Below are 19,780 nucleotides of genomic sequence, written 5' to 3' on the forward strand. Positions count from 1 at the left end.
GCAGGTGACCATAATATTGTCTCTAATTTAACAAAACTCGAACATTGTGAACAAATCTGAACAGATGTTATGATCTACTGAGTTATTGTTTACAAAACAATTGACAGATTCACATCGAATACTAAAAATTAAAGCAAAATTTTCCTTAGCTTAACTGATAAATGATGAGCTCCAACAGAAATTTTCATAAAAGTATTCAACAATAATAGTTTTAAACTTAGTTTTGAATTTTTCATTTGGTATTTTTACGTCGTTATAAATTATAACCAGAATCACCAGATGTGATTGACTACTGAGTTTTTGTTCTGAAAAACAATGAAAACTTAAAAATTTTACCAAGTTTTCTAATATTTTCATTTTCTTGATCTAATCGATCCCAATCGCGTGGTCGAGTTTTGGAATTTTTCGATAAACGTTCAATTTTGAATCCTATACCGAATTTGTCCGTAGCCATAATTGAGGAAAAAACCCCTCTTTTCATTCAAAATAACTTGCCATAATCTTAATATATTCGATTGATTTATTAAAATTGTGGACTTTTCCATCAGTTTTTGATTTTTTTAACAATATTAGAAACCTACTTATGTAATTGATGAGATAAAATATACCGAAGAGTTCCATTTTATTAGAAATTGAAATCTAGAATTAAAAGCAAAGTTTTGAATACAAAAAATAAAATGTCTGCAATATTTTGTGCAAACTCCAATCCATATAATAGATCGAATTAAAAATTCGGTGTAGGATTTTCTGTGTAACTTTAGATTAGTTTTTTGATTTATTCACTGGAAATAGACATCACTTGTTAACATAGTTTTAAGAGTGAAATGCGTGTCGGCGGCATTTGCGCCGAGCGCCTTCTGGCCTCCCTTTTTATACTTCACATTATACACTCACACTCACTCACTTCTCACTATGGGTAAGTACATTGGATTTATTTAAAATTTCACGTAAAATTTCAAAAATATTGTTTGACACTATCAACTACCGAGAACCCAGAATAAGTTTCTTTTAAGTATACCCCAAGTAACGTATGGTTGCGTACCAGGGGGGGGGGGGGGGGGCTGTTGCGACGCAAATAAACCTGGTCACACGAGGGCTCTGGTCGTGCATGTGTCTTATCAGAAAGGAAACTCTGTGACGCGGTCTTATCTTATGTCGCGCCGAAGTCTTACCAGAGCCCAAAGTGTAGAATGTGAGCCATCAATACTATTTTGTCGTGAATAAAGAAAAAGAACATAGATCTAATTAGAAGATTATTGCTGAATAACTGATAATTTTTGCCCCGTACGTGAATTACAAAGATTAAATTCATTTTGAAACAAATCCACATGCATTGTCAGCTGGAATTACGAATAGCAGAAAAGCGCACAAATATTAATAACGCAAATAAGTTTAAAAATTTATAAAAAGCTTCTTAAGTTGATTAGTTTTGTTGCAATGAAAGAGCAGAAATGGTTCTATTTGAAGACTCAAAACATTCTTCATAAACCTTTACACTTCTTTTGCTGATCATGATGCCCACATTTCCCTTGTTTGGTCGTCTCTCAAGTTTGCGTACCACGCTGTAGATAGTTCAACTCAGCTAAATTAATGCTGGCCAAAAGGGCAAGAACCGATCGAAGTGTAAATCTATCATGAAATTCGATTTAAAATAATTTGCGCTGTATTATTACGTTAATTTTTTGCCGATTTCTCTGGAACGCAAAATTTAACGAACTTTTCATTATGTAAGATACAGCTAATTAACATTACAATAAAACGTTTAAACTAATATTAGCAGATGAGAATTTGGTACTTCTAAGCGTGCAAAACACAAAAAAATGCGTTCTAATATACGTAGAAAGTTAAGAAAAAGATTGTTTAAACTAATTTTAAGTTAATGTAACCATATAACCACTATGTATCGATTAAGGTGGTTTTCGGCTTAAATTTTTAAATGTCCCTAGATAATTTTTGCCGATAGTGTACAGAATTTGACGTTAATAACAAAAAACAAAAACCCGTTAAATGAAAAGCAAAGCGAACACAGCTTTCCGAGCTTCTTTTTTTTTACCAGGGTTTATGCATTCAGAACTTTATAAAATCATTTCCAGTTTGTTTGGAATTCAGGGAAACATTGAACAATTAAATAAACTGGTTTTATAACTCGCGAAACTATGAGTTTTTTGAAGAAAGTGACAAATTGAGCTAGTTCTGATTATAGTTCACTATTTGAAACCTGGACCGAACTCAATGTCTATCATTACTAGGCAAGTCTAAATCCAAATCTTACGTTTCGTTTCCCAGTACCCAGCAAGTCTAAATACAAGTATGGCAAGTCTTATTCACGACTTGAATAACACTTGAAAATTGATTCCCAACTCGAATCAACTCTCCGAATGAGTAAAAACTTCGAATTCCAAAAAATTTTGTAACGTGCCAAAATTTTTGGAAACTTTCCTGGATTGCTATAAAATGATGCCGGATGCATATCAGACTGTCAATTGCACCCCTGGAGAGTCCGTGGGTCCCGGGGGAGATCTATATGACCCTAATTTGGCCAAATTGAGGGTATTTCGGGCCGTTTTCAGCCGGTTCAGCCCGATTTTGACAAAAATTGACTCAATTTGATATATATTTCGGATCTTGCAATAATGTCTGAATGTTTCAACCGAGTATTCTTTTTCAAATGATTTTTGGACGATTTCCTGTCTACATTTGGACAATTTCCCATCTTTTTTGAGCATTTTCCGAACATTTTTGGACGATTTTCCGGCTTTTTTAGACCATTTTCCATCTATTTCTTGGCCACATTTGACGTTTTCTGGACCCATTTTTGACTTGCCAAGACTTGGATTAGACTTGCCAAATATAAGCCCAGACTTGGATTTAGACTGCCAAGTGTAAAAAGTGACATAATCAGGTTCTGAATCAGTAATGAAATGAGACTTTGAATTAGACTTGCCCAGTACTGAAATTGGCTTGGCGTTGTGTCCGGGAATGCATTTGAGAGAGCAATGAAACATATTTTATAAAAAATAAACATTTTTCTAAGAACTATTGAAATCAACTACCCATCATCTGTTAGTTAGTTTTATTTATCATACCGTGTCTGAGGCAAAACAAAATTTTAAATAACAGTGTGAAGGCAAATTTGCGGCTGAACAATCTGGCATAACAATTCTCCTTTAAAGGGTCGAAGTTGCAATTGCCTAAAATTCTAATGACACATCTATTAATATTGCTGTCTAATTATTGACAAAAATGAAAATTTGTTTTACGTGCTCTAGTTAAGGTCTGTGCTGGAGATTCTGATCAAAAGTTACGGATTTTGGAACTACATTGGCCTTTTTCGAAAGTAGTCCTCGCATCTTCATTTTTCCTTTTGTTTATTTATGCAAACACAGGTAATTGGACTTGAGATTTAACTCGTGTGAATAGGCTTTCACAATTTTATATTCGTTAATCTACTCAGATACGCAAGCTTAACCGTAGTTTACGCTGATGATTATGCCCAGGTCGAGGTGTCACCGCTAAAAACTGCTAAAACATGTAAGATTTGGTGTGAATTTGAGTAAATGGTGTAAGATTTGCGCTCAATGCGATGAGTGCAGTGAAAAAACTTTTACGCGTTGAAAAAAATTTTTCACCGCTTAAGCGGTGAAAAAAATTTTACCACTACCAGAAAAAAGCGGTGAAAAAAAGTTTCAGTGCTACCAGGAGATGCGGTGAAAAAAATTCCACCACTACCAGGAGAATGCGGTGGAAAACAATTCACAATTCTTACATATGTTCACCGCTAATTTCAACGCTTATCTTAAATTCATAGGAAATAGCATTTAAGTAAGTGACAGATTGGCGCGAAGGAATAATAACATGTTGTCATGCAGGAGGCGAGAGGTTCGAACCCTTGTACGGCAGTTTCTTTATTGTAAGAAATCTGGTGAATGCGGTGGAAAAACAATTTTTCACCGCTAAAAACCGCTAATCTTGCAAAAATTCACAGCAATCAACGCTAAAAGATGCGGGCGCTTTGCGGTTTAAAAAATTTTTTTTTCACCGCCATTCACCGCTAATCTTACATTATTTTTTGACCAAACCTTGACCCGGGGAGCTCATGCATAAATGTGGGCTCTGATCTTTACGTACAATCGGGTGCACATATTTATTGTTCTCAAATTTGTCTTAGTTTGTCATGGAGACAGTAATGAACCTATAACTTTGTTTACTGCAAATGAGGCTTATCCTAATTTAATTTAATTTGAATTTCTCCTGTTAATTTATAAAGCACGCAGAAGTTGTGGACACAGCAGAATCCACTATTAAAAATCCATAAATCCAAAATTTCATCAGGAGTGGACGCTTGCAAATACTAACGTATCTTAATTAAGCGCCCAGATTTTATTTGAAGACAAGTTTTTTTAACGTATCGTTTTGAATGATCAAGCTATATTGAAGTGCATTGACTAGTTTTTTAACTTTTGTACAGGACATGGTCTCTTGTTCAAGCTGAGGTAGTATTTTTTGTTTCAGTAGAAAATTTATCAAAATTCTACCGCGATAACCCAGAGATGTCCGAGTTGAAATTCTTTTTGACGTTTTTGTTTGCATAATGCGAGTCGTTTTCGAGCGAGTATTGTACAAAAAATTTTGATTTGCGGTCAAAATCTCATTCATCATTTTGTTTGAATGTAACCCAAAGTATGATTTAAGGCTGAATGAAAGCAGATGTTTTATGTACAATTCACAAATTGTCAAAATTTTGAACTCGAATAAAGTATCAAAGATGGAGTCACTTGGTTTCTTTCTAAAGACAATTCTCAAAATTTTCTTTTGTAACCGTTTAATTTTTTGAAGCTTATTCAACGTTGTTCCACCATTAATAAGAAGTCCATACTCAAAAATTGGTACCACTGTAGTTTTGTAGAAGATCAAAACGGTGTTGCGACTGCAAGTTCTCCTTAGCCTTGCAATTATTCCGATCCACTTCTTTAGTTTTAAACAAATGGATTCCACATGTTTTTCGAAAGTTAAACTCGCGTCTAAAATTACTCTTAGATATTTGTAGGTTTTGCACTTCTGAACTGGGCGATTTTGAATGTTTGTGTTTGCTTTAGTTTCAAAAAAATTCATTACAAAAGTTTTTGACTCGTTTAAATCCAATTTATTTTGATGTAGCCAATGTGAAACTGAATGAATTTCAGTAATTAATTCTTCAGAGGTTGTTCTGCTTTTGAAAAGGAGGCTGGTATCATCGGCAAAAAAATACGGAGTGGATAAGTTACAAGCGTCCACAAAGTCATTAAAGTACAGTATAAATAATACAGGACCCAGAACAGAACCTTGAGGAACTCCATTTTTTACTATTAGTTCTTTCGATATTCTATTTTTCCATATAACACACTGTGTTCTTGATTTGAGATATGAAGAAAACCAGCTTTAAACCTGACCCCTAATTCCAAAGTTTTCTAATTTTTTCAACAGCAGCGAGTGATTAACAGTGTCGAATGCCTTTTTCAAATATAGGAATACCGTGGTGCTATTGTTCCTTTTTTCTTTTTCCAACCTTATGTTTTCCACTACATTTACGAGTGCATCAACTGTTGATCTCCGATTACAAAAACCAAACTGAATTTCACCAAGAATTTTGAATTTCTCTATGTAGTTGAGAAGTTTTATTTTCATAATTTTTTCAAATACTTTTCCAAAAGACGGCAAAATCGAAATTTGTCGATAGTTATTGGCATCAGTTTTTGATCCCGTTTTGAAATGCGGTTGGATAGTTGCTCGTTTTAGGTTATTTGGGAAAACTCCGCTCAAAAAAGATTCGTTGATATAATTAACTAAAAATGGGGCTAAAGTTCTGTCAAATCTCTTAATGAAAGTGTTAGTGATCAAATCCACACCATGTGCAAAAGAATTTTGTAGGCTGGCTATTTGTGAAAGCACTTCTACTACATTTGTTTCATGTAGCATCATAGATTGTTCTTCAGCACAATTAGATGAAGGAAAGCTTATTTGAGGTAATTTGCTTACTATTTCATCTGCAACATTTACAAAAATGTTCATTGAAATAATCAGCTATGCTACTGGGGTCATCAGTTCCAATATTATTGAAAACAAGGTTATAACTCACATCACTTCTTCTGTTCCTGCCTATCAATTTGTTTATGATTTTGTACATTTTCCTTGAGTCCCTACCACAATTTTGAATTTTGTTTTGTATGAAAAGTTTTTTTGTGTCGTTCATGATTTGAGTGCTCTTGCTTTTCAGTTGAAGATATCTAGTTTTATCGATGTTGTTTTTTGTTCTCAACCAATTTGTTCTTGCATTGTTTCTCTTCGCAAAAAGATTTTTTAGTCGACTTGTGACCCATTGATTCCTATTTTTCTGTTGTTTTATTTCAACCAAAGGCTGGTGCTTGTCGACTACAAAATGTAAACAGTTACAAAATGCGTTGAAAGATTGATCCGTATTGTTGTTCTGAAATGTGATTAAATTGTTTTCCAGTTCCTTTTTGCATTTTTCAAACAGTATTTTGTCGTTGAAGGCAGACATACTGCGACGTTTAAATGCTTTTATCTTGGGATTAATCATATTTTTTGTTAGACTGAAAAACACTGGATAATGATCTGTGATGTCGTAACTGATAGAATTTACTGTGCATTGATTTTTGTTGATATTTGTCAGAAATAAATCGAGGGATGATTTTGTTGTCGACGTTTCTCTAGTTATACCCGAATCCATTAGGTTTATACCGTTACTAGAGATAACATCTTCAAATCGCTTTTTATTGGAGTCAGAGATAGCTGATCTATATTGAAGTCTCCACATATAATAAGATTTTGGTTCGCATCCACCATAGTCTCAAGATAGCTGTCAAATTCAGTCAAGAACTGATTTTTATTGAACCCAGGGGGAACATAGTATGTAATCGAAGTATAGTTTTCATTATCATTGTTCGTTGGAAAGCTATCTAACAGAAGAATATCCTCCCTGCAAAACATGGCTACTCTTCCACCAATTTACACCCTGTTTTTAGCAATTGTTTTCTGATAACCTGATATATTGAAGTGTTCTTCATGAGAACCCTCTTGTATCCAAGTTTCAACAAGACAAATCACAGTTGGTAGGGACTCAAATGTTTGCAGAAAAACCTGAAGTTCCTCAAGGTGTTTGTTTAGAGACCGGATATTAACAAGCAAGACTGTGAATGTTAGTTTTTTGATGCATAACTTTTGTTTTGCTGAAATGAAACACCGTACATATTTTGTTTTTTGTTCATTGGTATATCATTTCCATTGTTTGCTGCGTCCATATCAGGCGAAAAAGCATAGGTTCTTTTGTTATTCATGAATAGAGTACCATTTTGTACAGTTTGCAAACTCTTTTGTTGTCTCCTTTGATAATCCGGGAGCTCGCTGATGTCATCAACTGGTTGATATCTTTCACCATCAAAAGCCCATAAGTGTGATTTCTTAATCTTATAGTGAATGTCCAGTTCTCGAGCTTTTTTCTCAATGATAACATCCTTTTTCGCCAGTCGTTCATGAATAAAAATAGGATTCCCCATCGAATTTCTCAGACCTCTTAACCATGAAGCACGTTTCAGAATTATGTCCCTTTGTTGCAAATACACAAATTGAACAATAATAGGCGCAATTTTTCCATTTTTTAGTGGATGGGCAATCGAGATTTCGTCGGGATTCAAATTAACCTGTAAGATGTTGTTTACTATTTGTAAAATTGGTGCGAGTACATTACCATCAGCTGGGATGTCGATGTTAGTAAAAATAAGAAACGGTCTGTTTTTATATCTTTCTACTGCTGTTAATCATTTTTCTAACTGATAAATGTTGTTTTCTGAAGTAATTTGGTTATTCTCAAGTTTTTCGAGACGATCCGTAAGATTTTGTATGACTAGGTTTTGCTTTTTTACAGTATTTGTAAGTTTTTCAATAATTTGTTTCAGTTCGGAATTGTTTCCTGTAGTAAAGTTCTCTTGGTTGGCCATTTTGATAATAAAGCAACGTGAATTTCAAAGCTTTTGAATGGCATAAAAAGAGCAAGAAAGAGCAACTGCTTTGTTTCGCTTTGTTTCGTTTTCTGATTCCGAATCCTGTTTTCGAATAACGAAAAAATTCGAACATGATTTTTGATGCGTCGGATCTTTGTAAAAATTGAAAAATTCCAATTGACAAGTATGCAAATATCTATTCCCTTTATATAAAGGCCTGATTCCGTTATTGATTTGACCTGACATGTGATAACAATAATTTGACAACAAAAATATTTGTAACAGAAATAAAAATAATTCCAGCAAAAGTCTAATATTGATTTACAACCGAATAGACCTTAAGATAATTTGAAATAGATAATCTGTTTTGCAGTGTTGGTGCCCAGGATCCAGGTGTGGACGAATGTAAGCCCACAATGGAGCCACTCTCTGGTCCATCAGACACTTACACAACTGCCTCACTATTCACACAGTATATACAGTCACTCATGGGTTAGTTGCAATCTCTCCCCCCCCCGTGCCGTCTCCCTACCCCGAATTTGAGACTTCCCTTTTTGACTTTTAATAATCATCATCAGTTGCGTTCTTATTATGGTACAGTTAAATGAACTCTGATGGCTGTTTTCCAAACTTTGTGATGTCGCTCTATCAGCCACCCCAAATTGGCATTTGACATTTGAGTAAAAAAAGTAAGTGATTATATGGAAACATATTGGAAGACTGCTCAAAGATCGGGAATATCTCCAACTTTATCATGACAAGTCACGATTTTTTAATTTTTATGCTTACTTTCTATTTGCTGCATCTCCACTAATGACAAAATTTGTTCCAGAATTTTACAAGTAACTGTCATATTTTTGGTAAACCGTGCTCAGAGAATGCATTTTCTTCGCATCTTCCGTTCTTCAACAATTGAGTTGCATTGACCTCGAAAAGAGCAATAAATGACCGCTGAAAAAGACATCAGTTATTGCATTACAGTCTATTTAAATGTAAGTTTCGGCTCTTTTTCTTACAATTTTTCGAGAACTTGGAACTTAAACACCTCTTTAATAATGTAGTGCATTGTTTCCACAAAGTTTTAGACGCAATCGAACGTTTAAAAATAGGGCAACTAATATTTTTGTCTAACATATAGGCAGCCTGTCTTTCTTTTCCATCAAAAGTGTCTAACGGGTACTAAGAATGATGGCCGACAGGCCTGTAATGCCTCATATTATGAACTCCAGCTGTTTTCCTGGAATAACTGGAAATGAAGTTTGAGTGGATCATCATCAAGATTGAAAACAGTCCGCAATAGACATGTTGCCTTGCGTCTGTCTGTTTAGGTTCTGAGTTTGTGGAACTGGACCCTGACAGAAGCATTGCCACTTGTATCTCATTCACAAACTTCCACTACAGAACCCTGGATGGAACCCATTACAACTTCGAAGGAGATTGTACATACATCCTCATAGAAGACATTAACTACTCACAGTTCAAAGTCTCAGTCGACAACTCTTACGCTTGTCTGGGCGCTTCTTACAAACTGTGCGATGAAAGGGTTAGTCTATTCGGATCTTTTCTCTTTGTGCCCCCCCCCCCCCACCCCAGTACGTTATGCTCCCCCCCCCCCCAAGTTAAAGAGCACGTGACATTACATAATGAAGCAATATGTTAACATATAGCACGTGCGTCTGGGGGGGGGGTGCAAATAATATGCACACACTAAGCTGGGGGGGGGGGGGGGGGGAGGGGGGGGCTTAAACGGAAAAGATCCGTTTATTCTCAGATTGTTCACTGAAATTGTATTCAAGTCAGAGGACTTTTGAGTTAACATTAGTTATTCCCACAGCGAGAACTAGAAGGACCAGCCTACTATTTTTAGTCTGGCAACTTTGGACCTTTTATAAAGGAGTCATCTCAGACTAGCACAATTTTTTATTATATAGCTCGCTGTCTTGAATTCAAATCTCTGGAAATTTTCAAGAATCCACCTATTGGAATAATTACAACAGAAAAATTTCGAATCACTTTATGGACATTTTTCTGCTCTTTTCTACTGACCACTTGAGAAACAAGAATAAAAATATTTGAACCTCATTTTCAGGTGTCTTCTTAAAAAAATACCACCATTTCGCAAAATGGTGACTTTTTGCGCAATTAAAAAAAGCTGCTGCGCAATCCTTCTTCATGGCTAAATTTCCAATGGTGATGAAATGATTTCAAGTCGCGCCTTGTAAATATTTGATTTTCAAGATATTCAAAACTATTCGATAATGTCGCTAACACCAAAGAGCAATTAAATTTAAAGAAAAATAAAAATTCTACACGTTTCTTTTTTTGATAAGATCGCCAAATTGTGCAATCTATATCGCCTGTTATCTGTCATTTTAATAGCGACTCAGATTAGGCAAACCTTTAGAAAATATAAACAGTACCTACTATGTCCCATTTTTAAAATATTAATCAGAAAACGCCGAGTAGCGTTTAAATTCTTTTTTTATTATCGGCGAAGCGATAGCTGAGGCTATTATTGGCCTTCTCTTGGTTTTTTACAATTCAAAGAATTTGAATTGTATTGGGGCGCTGTCTTTTTTTTTAAGATCTCTTCACACATTTTCATGAGTTTGGAATCCAAATTGGTGTAGTGGTTTTGGTCGCGCCGAAACAGGAAATGGAGCGAAAAAGCGAGTGGTTTTGCGGTGTGAATTTTTTCACTCTAAATTTAAAGTAGAGTTAGAAAACGATGTTTGAACAAAAGTTGGTTTTCTCGCTAGTGATTTTTTGTTCACATGCGGCGATTTAACTTTAATTTTAACTGTTTTTTTCGATTTTTTGGATCGGATTTTTTTCTTAATGGTTTTCCCAATCCATTTTTAGTTCATCCTAGTTCTAGTTTTCTGTTTGAACGAATTTTTTTTCTAGCCAGTAGATTTTAAATAAAATGCGGCGTTTTAATTTTGTTTCTCTGTTTTTTTATCTAATTTTTTTTGGAAATGGTTTTCCCAATTCACTCATAGACCCTTCTAGGTCTCTTCGTTTGTTTATTCAATAAAAATGCTTGACTTGCGTGACGTCATTTTTCACTCTTAGTGGAGCGAGTTTTTTGTTCATTCTCGTGATAAAATTTACTGCTCTTTACTTTAATTCAAAGAGATAAGGTCAAGTTAGTGTATATAATTCCAATTGAAAGTTATTTAAGAGCAGCTAATAGAAGCAGCAATAAGTTATACAGATCCTCAATCAAAATTTAACATCTCATTTTTTAGCGTAAAGACTAATTTTTTTGTCTAGCTTTTTGAAACCGCGGGTCTACAAATCTATTTTCTGACAATCTGCCAGCTTTGTTTTCAAACAAAATTTTACTCGATAAAATTTATAAAAGAAATGCTTTATTACATTTATGCTTAAGAATCTCAAGCTCGAAAAGACCAAGTGAAAGTGATAATATCGTTTGAAATTATGAATATTTGGTTTCAGCACGTGGTTAATTATCATTGTTTTCCTCATCTTGCTCGGATTGCATTGAAGGTCATTGTATCAAAGGCTATTGTAAATCGGCCTCCTTGAACTGGTTCAACTTTATTAATATATCATTGAAACTGGCCTTCTGGTTAAGTGGTCAATTGCGGTAAATAGTTTTTCTCAGCAACCCATCACAAGTTTATTGATACTTTCTTAAATTCAATCACTTCTTGTTTGTCAGTTTTGTACAGTTGTAATTTACATTTCCTTGATGTCATTCCTCGTCTGCATCCTCTGTTGTTCATTCTTCATCTGTGTCATCTTCCTTGTCAGATCTTATTGGCGGCATGTCATTATCGTTTTTCATTAACAAGACAAGCTTGTTGACTGGCCGTATAAATAGTCCAGATGATGTCTTCAATTCAACAACTCGAACTATTTTATCATTTCCATCAAATACCTTTGTTATTCGTCCCGTTGGCCACAGAGTGGGTGGTGTGTTCTCTTCCTTGATTGTTACTACATCATTGATGTCAATATTTGTTTGTCCCGTTTGCCATTTTTTCCGTTGTTGTAAGTTTGACAAATATTCTGTTGACCACTTCTTCCAAAAGTCCCTGATAAGATGTTCCATCCTCTTTTTCTGTCGTGTCAGGGAAATTGTTTCTTTTCCTGTTGTTTTTGGTTCAGGCAATGCTGTGATTGGTCGTCCTATTAAAAAGTGTCCTGGTGTAAGTGCTAAGGCATCATTGGGATCATTTGAAACGGACGTAATAGGCCTTGAATTTAAAATTGCTTCAATTTGTGTCAACAGTGTTGTGAAGTCTTCAAAAAAGTTTTATTCTTCCAATGCTGCGGTACATGTGGCGTTTCAAAGATTTGACAGCGGCCTCCCATAGTCCTTCAAAATTTGGTGTTCTCGGCGGAATAGTAAGCCAAGTAATGTTGTTCTCCTTGCCGAATATTGATATCAAATCTTCAAACTCTTGAGTAGCTAAGGCTTGTCGAAACTCCAACTCTCCCTTGGTCCCAATGAAAGTTGTTGAGTTGTCGCTGTATATTTAATCAAGAATACCTCGACGAGATACAAATCTTTTAATGACTTCAAGGCAGTCGTCCTTGGTCAGAGACATAACTGGCTCTATGTGAACTGCCTTCGTACTGACGCAAATGAAAATTGCAACGTATGTTTTCAAAAGCGTTCGAGTTCCACTTTTTGTGTAGAACGGTCCATAATAGTCGAGTCCGCAATGACTGAACGCAAATGACGGCACTACTCGTTCTCGAGGTAAATCTCCCATCTGAGGCTGTAACAATTTGGCATCAAAACGGATACATGGCTTGCATCTGTATAAGACACCTTTCACTACAGAAAGCCCTCCAGGTATCCAAATAGTTTGTCGAAGGGTGTATAACGTCAGTTGAGGTCCTCTATAAAGATTTTTCTCGTGTGCTTCTCGAATAAGCATTTCAGTGATTAGTGATTTTCTTGGAATAAGAACTGGAAATTTTCGATCTATTGTGTACGTGAATTGGCTAGGCGTCCTTCAACTCGAATCACCTTATTTTCTTCATCAAAAAATGGTGAAAGGCTGTTGAGACTGCTGCTTCTAGAAAACTTTCGTCTTCTGTGTCTCCCCTTAGTGGCTGCTCCATAGGCGTTAACAAAACATTTTTTTCTCTGGTTTCATCTTTGTTGAATTGATGTACTGTTTCGCTAGAATTGTCTGTATTCCCGGTAGACACGATGTACAGCTGATCCCCAGGGCCCCCGGCCCAACCTATATCATGGCTGACATCATCCTTTGAGAACCCGACACCATCTACGCTGACAAGACATCCTGGGCCCCCGGCCCTACCTATACCTAAGGAATTCGTAGAAACAGCTCGCATTTTCACATGCGCCCCCGGCGCTGACTTGACTACCTAAACCCCCGGCCCTAGCTGTACCTAAGGAATTGTCAGTAGAATTTGAGCTCGCATTTTCACCTGTGCCCCCTGTGCTTACAAGACTACCTGGGCCCCCGGCCCTACCTGTACCTAAGGAATTGGCAGTAGAAAGTGACCTCGCATTTTCACCTGCGCCCCCGGCGCTGACATGACTACCTGGACCCCCGGCCCTACCTGTACCTAAGGAATTGGCCGTAGAAACTGAGCTCGCATTTTCACCTGCGCCCCCGGTGCTGACAAGACTACCTGGGCCCCCGGCCCTACCTATACCACCAAACCCCTCTGGTCCAGTGAATTTGTTACGTGGCTGAATGTCGAATTTTGTGTCGCATCTCTGCTGCTGTTGCTTGCATCTTCAGTGGGCTGATTCCTGATGATCTTGTATTCATGAAGAAAGTTTCGCTGTATGAAGCTGTACAGTCGAAGTCTTCCTTCGTATAAATCTTTCCCTTGTAAGGAGACTGAATTATAAGTCCGAATCATGGGTTGAGACGTAGACTCATTGCTATCAGTCTTTTCCTTTGGCGTTGAAGAGCATGCTTTTAAGCTTTCCGACATTTTTTTGTCCGCTGTTTCACTTTTGAAGATTGAATTCTTCTCTTAATACTGCTGATGAACCTTTGGACATACGTAAATATCCTTGTAACTTTGTGTTTTGAGGAATGCCGAGTTATCATCAATAAAATTGCGTTATCTTCTTTTGATGAAATCATTGTCACGTTTTCAGATTGTACTTTTACTTCTTTTTCAGTCTTTTCTCCTGCAGGTGACAAAATGTCAAGTGAAGGCCAGGCGTTTTTAGGTTGCCGCAACCACTCTGGTCCATTCCACCAAAGCTTATGGTTCAACAGATCAGCTGCTGCTAATCCTCTTGAAGCACAATCTGCTGGATTATCTTCTGTTGGAACATATTTCCAACTACTGCCTGGAGCAATTTCTTGTATTTTGACTACTCGGTTGGCGACAAATGTTTTCCATTTCCTCGGATAATCTTGTAGCCAGGCAATTGTAACCGTAGAATCTGACCACGCAAAAACCTTTGGATTTGGAAACCGTTCATCGCTAATAGCATTTGTCACTGCTTCGACAAGCTTAGCTCCTAGCAGGGCAGCACAAAGTTCCAACCTTGGCTCACAAACTGATTTAATTGGTGCAACTCTTGTCTTTGCTGTAAGCATTTTTGTTTCAATGAAATTGTCTGTCTCCTGTCTGATGAAAACTACAGCAGCATATGCTGTAGTGGGAGCGTCGCAAAAGACGTGAAACTGCAAATCTGATTTCTTGGCTGGCTTGAGAACCTTCCGTTGAAGACTAATTTTTTCAAGATCCTTCAGTTGTGCTCGAAGTCGCAGGTACTGCTGTAGAATTGGGTTCGATAAAAGTTAATCCCAGCTAAGTTTGTCCATCCACAACAGTTGAACAAAGGATTTGTGTTGAATAGTCGTTGGTGATAGCCATCCGAGTGGGTCAAATAAACGTGAAACTTCTGAGAGGATTTGCCGTTTAGTAAACGAAGCTCCCTTGTCAAGTTTTACTGTGAAACGAAATTGATCAGGATTTGGATTCCACCTTATCCCAAGCGTCTTAATGGCATAGTCTTCGCTTTCAATTATCTTCTCGTCTTCCGTTTCTCTGAAAGTGGCTGCTAGTCTTGATACAAGTTTTGAGTCGCTAGATACCCATTTTCGTATATCAAAACCTGCTGAAGCAAGAAGCGTAATAATGGCGTCCTGGAGCTTCTCTGCGGCTTTTGAATCTTCACATCCTGTAAGTAGATCATCCACATACATATTAGTTGTTAGTGACAAACGAAGTTTATTGTTTGTTGTTTCTTCGGCAAGAAGTTGCAGTGGTCGAATTGAATGAAAAGACGAAGAAGCAATGCCGTATGTTACCCGAGTCATACGAAAGGTTTCATTCGCCTCTGAATTTGGATCTTTCCACAATAATCGGTGATAATATTTGTCTTCTTTGTCCAATTGCACTTGCCTGTACATTTTTGCAATATCAGCAGAAAGTGCTACTTGGTGTAGTCGAAATCGAACAAGAATGCTGAAAAGGTCTTTCGGAATTTTTGGGTCCAACCATGAGTCTGTCGTTAAGAGATACTCCTGTTGTCGTCTTTGCAGATCCGTCGAAAACGACCCTCAGCTTGGTGGTAGTGCTTGACTCCTTGAACACACAATCATGACAAAGATAGTAGCAGTTTTCAACAGGCTTGACAAGTTCTGATGTTGGAACCTTCTCCATGTGTCCGAGATGAAAGAACTCTCCAATGAATTATGCGTATCTCTTATAAAGGTCGGGTTGTCTTTCCAATCTGAATAGAAGACTGCGGAGTTGTTTTTTGGGCTTGTTGAAGTGAATCTCCCAATGGTTTTTTCTCGTTCTTGAAGGGAAGTTTCACTATGAAGCGACCTTCAGGGCTTCTTCTAGTTGTTTCCTTGAAGTGATCATCGCAGCGTTTTCTTCGGCTGTCCAAAGCTGCCCTGCTGGAAATTCTTCTATTTCCCGAAAACGCTGCAAATTTTCTGGCTCTGAAGAAGCAAAGAAAGTCTGCAGATCGTTTGTATAGGTTTTGTCTGTCTGTTCCCTTCCAATAACGACCCAACCGAACATTGATAGCCTATATGTTATTCCACAGTTAGGCTCTTTTAGTCGATTGTTCCCAATCATTATATCTTCATAATGAGATGCTCCGATCAAGAGGTCAATTGATGGCGGCTTGTTGAAGTCTGGGTCAGCAAGCTCCAACTCCTTTACTGTTTCCCATTGGCTGGTGCCAATGAACCGTGATGGCAGATTATCAGTCATTTTTGTCAAAATTGACGCACTAATATTGACATTGGACGATCTGTTCCTTGATGAGATAAGAAGGTCCACGCGACCTTTGTTGTCTTGAACCGTCCCACCAAGTCCAAAAACTTTTGTGTTGCTGCTTTTCTTCTTCAATTGTAACCTTTGTACTGCTGATTCAGTTATAAGGTTGTTTTGTGAAGCTGAGTCTAGAAGTACCCTAAGTAAAATGGTCTCGCTGTGAACATTAACGGAAACAATTGCGGTTTGAGGAAAGACTTCTTCTGAAGTTCGTTGAGTCATAGCTCCTGTGAACTTGTTTTCAACCTTAGATTTTGCAATTGCTGTTGTTGTTATAGCGTTGTTCTTTTGTTTGTCGTTTGATTGAGTGCTGGTTGTTCCGCTAGTTGTTTGCTGATCGGTGTTTCTGTTGGGAATGTTTTCACGATGAAGAAGAGTATAATGCTTTCTACCACATTGCTTGTATTTCGATCCATCACAACCTTCTGATCTGTGTCCCGGTCGCAGACAATTGAAACAGAGTTTTCTAACCTTTATTAGCTCTGCACCTTCCCTTACTGAAAGCTTCTTGAACTTTCCGCATTTGAAAATTTCGTGCGTTTCTTCACAACATTCGCATTGTTGCTCGGAAGTCGCCAAATGTGTGTGCAAATGTCGTTGGTTCCCGTTCATTTGAGTTTTTGTCGCTCCTACTCCATTTGGCGCTGTTGCCTCGAGTGCTTGTGCGCGTTCCTCTAAGAAAAGTCTGAGCTCTTCATACCTTTGAGGTTCCTTGTCTTTTGAAGACAGCTCTCTTGTCTCGGTAGGCAGCTTCTCACTGATCAAGTAAACAAAAAAGATGTCTTGACTGTTGACTGATTCTCCCAAATTCTGCAAGGCAAGTCGATGTTCGTCCATTGCTTCAATTAAATTTCCTAAGTCTCTGGCATTATCGGTTGTCAGTGATCGATACGAAACAATTGAATGCAGGTGTGTGCGAATGATGATCCTCTTGTTCTCATATCTGTTTATCAGAGTATTCATAGCAATGTCGAAGTTGTGATCGGTAACTGGTATCGAGGCAAGCAGTTTGGCGGTATCACCCTTTACAGATGCTTTCAGATACTGCAACTTCTGACTTCCTTGAAGAGAATTGTTGTCAATGACTGCTCCTTTGAACAAATCAAAGAACGAAGTCCATTCCATATAATTACCCGAAAAAACCGGCAGATTGAGTTTTGGTAACTTGATGTTGGCTGAGTTCCTCATAGCATCGGAGAGCGTTGAAGTAGATGGCGTTAAAGTATCTGCTGCTTTTGAAGGTCCCTCAAAACGTTTCGTGAAGCGTTTGATTGCATCAATGTTCTTTGTCAACTTGTCATTAAATTCCTCGGACTCCAGAATGTCATTGTCCAGTGCTTCCGCCTCCGTCAAGTTCTGTTGAAGTTCTTGGTTCGAAGTTACCAGAAAATTCTGCTATGGGGTGAGAAGTTTCGCTACCTGATTTAGCCTGTTGATGTCTGCTTCTGAAATGGTGTCTAGATCTTTTGACATGATATTTTCAGCCTCATTGTTAATCCTTGTAGTAACGCTGCGGTGTGATCCCCGCGACTGTTTCTGCATTTCAAAATTGGACATTTTGACTTGCTGTTGCCTTTGAGGGCGTTTTTTTTCGTGTTTTTGATGCTGGTCTTTATTCGAATTAGTTTCGTTTGTCTTTTTCGTGGATTTTGCTGTGCTGAAAGCTAAAAACACACTAAAAGAACGCAAAATATGGGAAATCGGGTTTCACTTAATCCCCCCTTCAAAAAATGCGGCCAATTTTTGCGCGCGAACTTAGTGCTATTACTTCGGGGGAGCAAACCTGAACTAAAAATTTCGAGTTCTCCGCGAGAACTGAGAAAGAGATTGTTTTCCCCGAAGTTTCACAGAAAAAGTTTTTGTAACCCTTGAGATATATTTCTCCCACTAGATAACTTTACCGGGTCTCAGAAATCAACCTTGTTATACAAGTTAATCAACTTGTATAACATGAGGGGGGATGTGTTATCTAGTGGGGGGTCCGCTTTTAACTTCCCCTTTAAGTTTCCCCTTTTAGATTTTTTGCTAAATTTTTTGAGAGATATAATGCTTTTGGTGCCTAATGCTTTGACTATTTTATCCTTAACCTATTTGTCGGCGGAACAAATGTTGCGATGCAACATTAATTGAATCACTTGCCTAGAAATGCTTTATTATAACGCTTTATGCTTAAGAATCTCAATCTCGAAAAGACCAAGTGAATGTGATAATATCGTTTGAAATTATGAATATTTGGTTTCAGCACGTGGTTAATTATCGTTGTTTTCCTCATCTTGCTCGGATTGCATTGAAGGTCATTGTATCAAAGGCTATTGTAAATCGTAACAGTATTTTTTCGTTAGTTTGGTATGCTCTTAAGTTCATATGGACGCGCAACTGTGTTTGTTGTAATGTTTTAAAGTTGAGGTCACCTGAACATTTCTTGAACGGCCATTTGTTCTAGTGAATAAACAAAAGTGTGAAGAATAAATAACAGTTTTCCTTTCCGTTTCGCCTGATCAGAGGTGTCCTCTTAAAAATTATGATATATGAAGCTTGTTTTTTTTACTGACGCGTTATTCAGTTTGTACAGGAACCTGGTAATTAGGAACATGGTATCAGTCAGGTACTTGCACGCATTTTTTTTATCTAAGTATAAACTAGCTGATCTATTTGTTCAATTGTGCGCAAAACACGTGTGATCATCGCAGCGTTTTCTTCGGCTGTCCAAAGCTGCCCTGCTGGAAATTCTTCTATTTCCCGAAAACGCTGCAAATTTTCTGGCTCTGAAGAAGCAAAGAAAGTCTGCAGATCGTTTGTATAGGTTTTGTCTGTCTGTTCCCTTCCAATAACGACCCAACCGAACATTGATAGCCTATATGTTATTCCACAGTTAGGCTCTTTTAGTCGATTGTTCCCAATCATTATATCTTCATAATGAGATGCTCCGATCAAGAGGTCAATTGATGGCGGCTTGTTGAAGTCTGGGTCAGCAAGCTCCAACTCCTTTACTGTTTCCCATTGGCTGGTGCCAATGAACCGTGATGGCAGATTATCAGTCATTTTTGTCAAAATTGACGCACTAATATTGACATTGGACGATCTGTTCCTTGATGAGATAAGAAGGTCCACGCGACCTTTGTTGTCTTGAACCGTCCCACCAAGTCCAAAAACTTTTGTGTTGCTGCTTTTCTTCTTCAATTGTAACCTTTGTACTGCTGATTCAGTTATAAGGTTGTTTTGTGAAGCTGAGTCTAGAAGTACCCTAAGTAAAATGGTCTCGCTGTGAACATTAACGGAAACAATTGCGGTTTGAGGAAAGACTTCTTCTGAAGTTCGTTGAGTCATAGCTCCTGTGAACTTGTTTTCAACCTTAGATTTTGCAATTGCTGTTGTTGTTATAGCGTTGTTCTTTTGTTTGTCGTTTGATTGAGTGCTGGTTGTTCCGCTAGTTGTTTGCTGATCGGTGTTTCTGTTGGGAATGTTTTCACGATGAAGAAGAGTATAATGCTTTCTACCACATTGCTTGT

The 19,780-nt window shown here is 37.5% G+C and overlaps 1 protein-coding gene across 1 annotated transcript in view; it reads left to right on the forward strand.

The window, feature by feature from the left end:
* Window positions 1–368: 368 nt before the first annotated feature.
* Window positions 369–19,780, forward strand: part of LOC142350959 (uncharacterized) — a 215,280-nt gene continuing 195,868 nt past the window's right edge. Inside the window, exons 1-4 of the mRNA XM_075402986.1 lie at window positions 369–414; window positions 742–916; window positions 8,371–8,489; window positions 9,326–9,540. Of these exons, the coding sequence (XP_075259101.1) occupies window positions 825–916; window positions 8,371–8,489; window positions 9,326–9,540 (426 nt within the window). The 5' untranslated portion in view covers window positions 369–414; window positions 742–824. The remainder of the gene's footprint in view (window positions 415–741; window positions 917–8,370; window positions 8,490–9,325; window positions 9,541–19,780) is intronic.

This window comes from Convolutriloba macropyga, chromosome 12 (genome assembly GCF_964194025.1).
Source record: "Convolutriloba macropyga chromosome 12, txConMacr16.3, whole genome shotgun sequence".
In the NCBI taxonomy this organism is placed as follows: Eukaryota; Metazoa; Xenacoelomorpha; order Acoela; family Convolutidae; genus Convolutriloba; species Convolutriloba macropyga.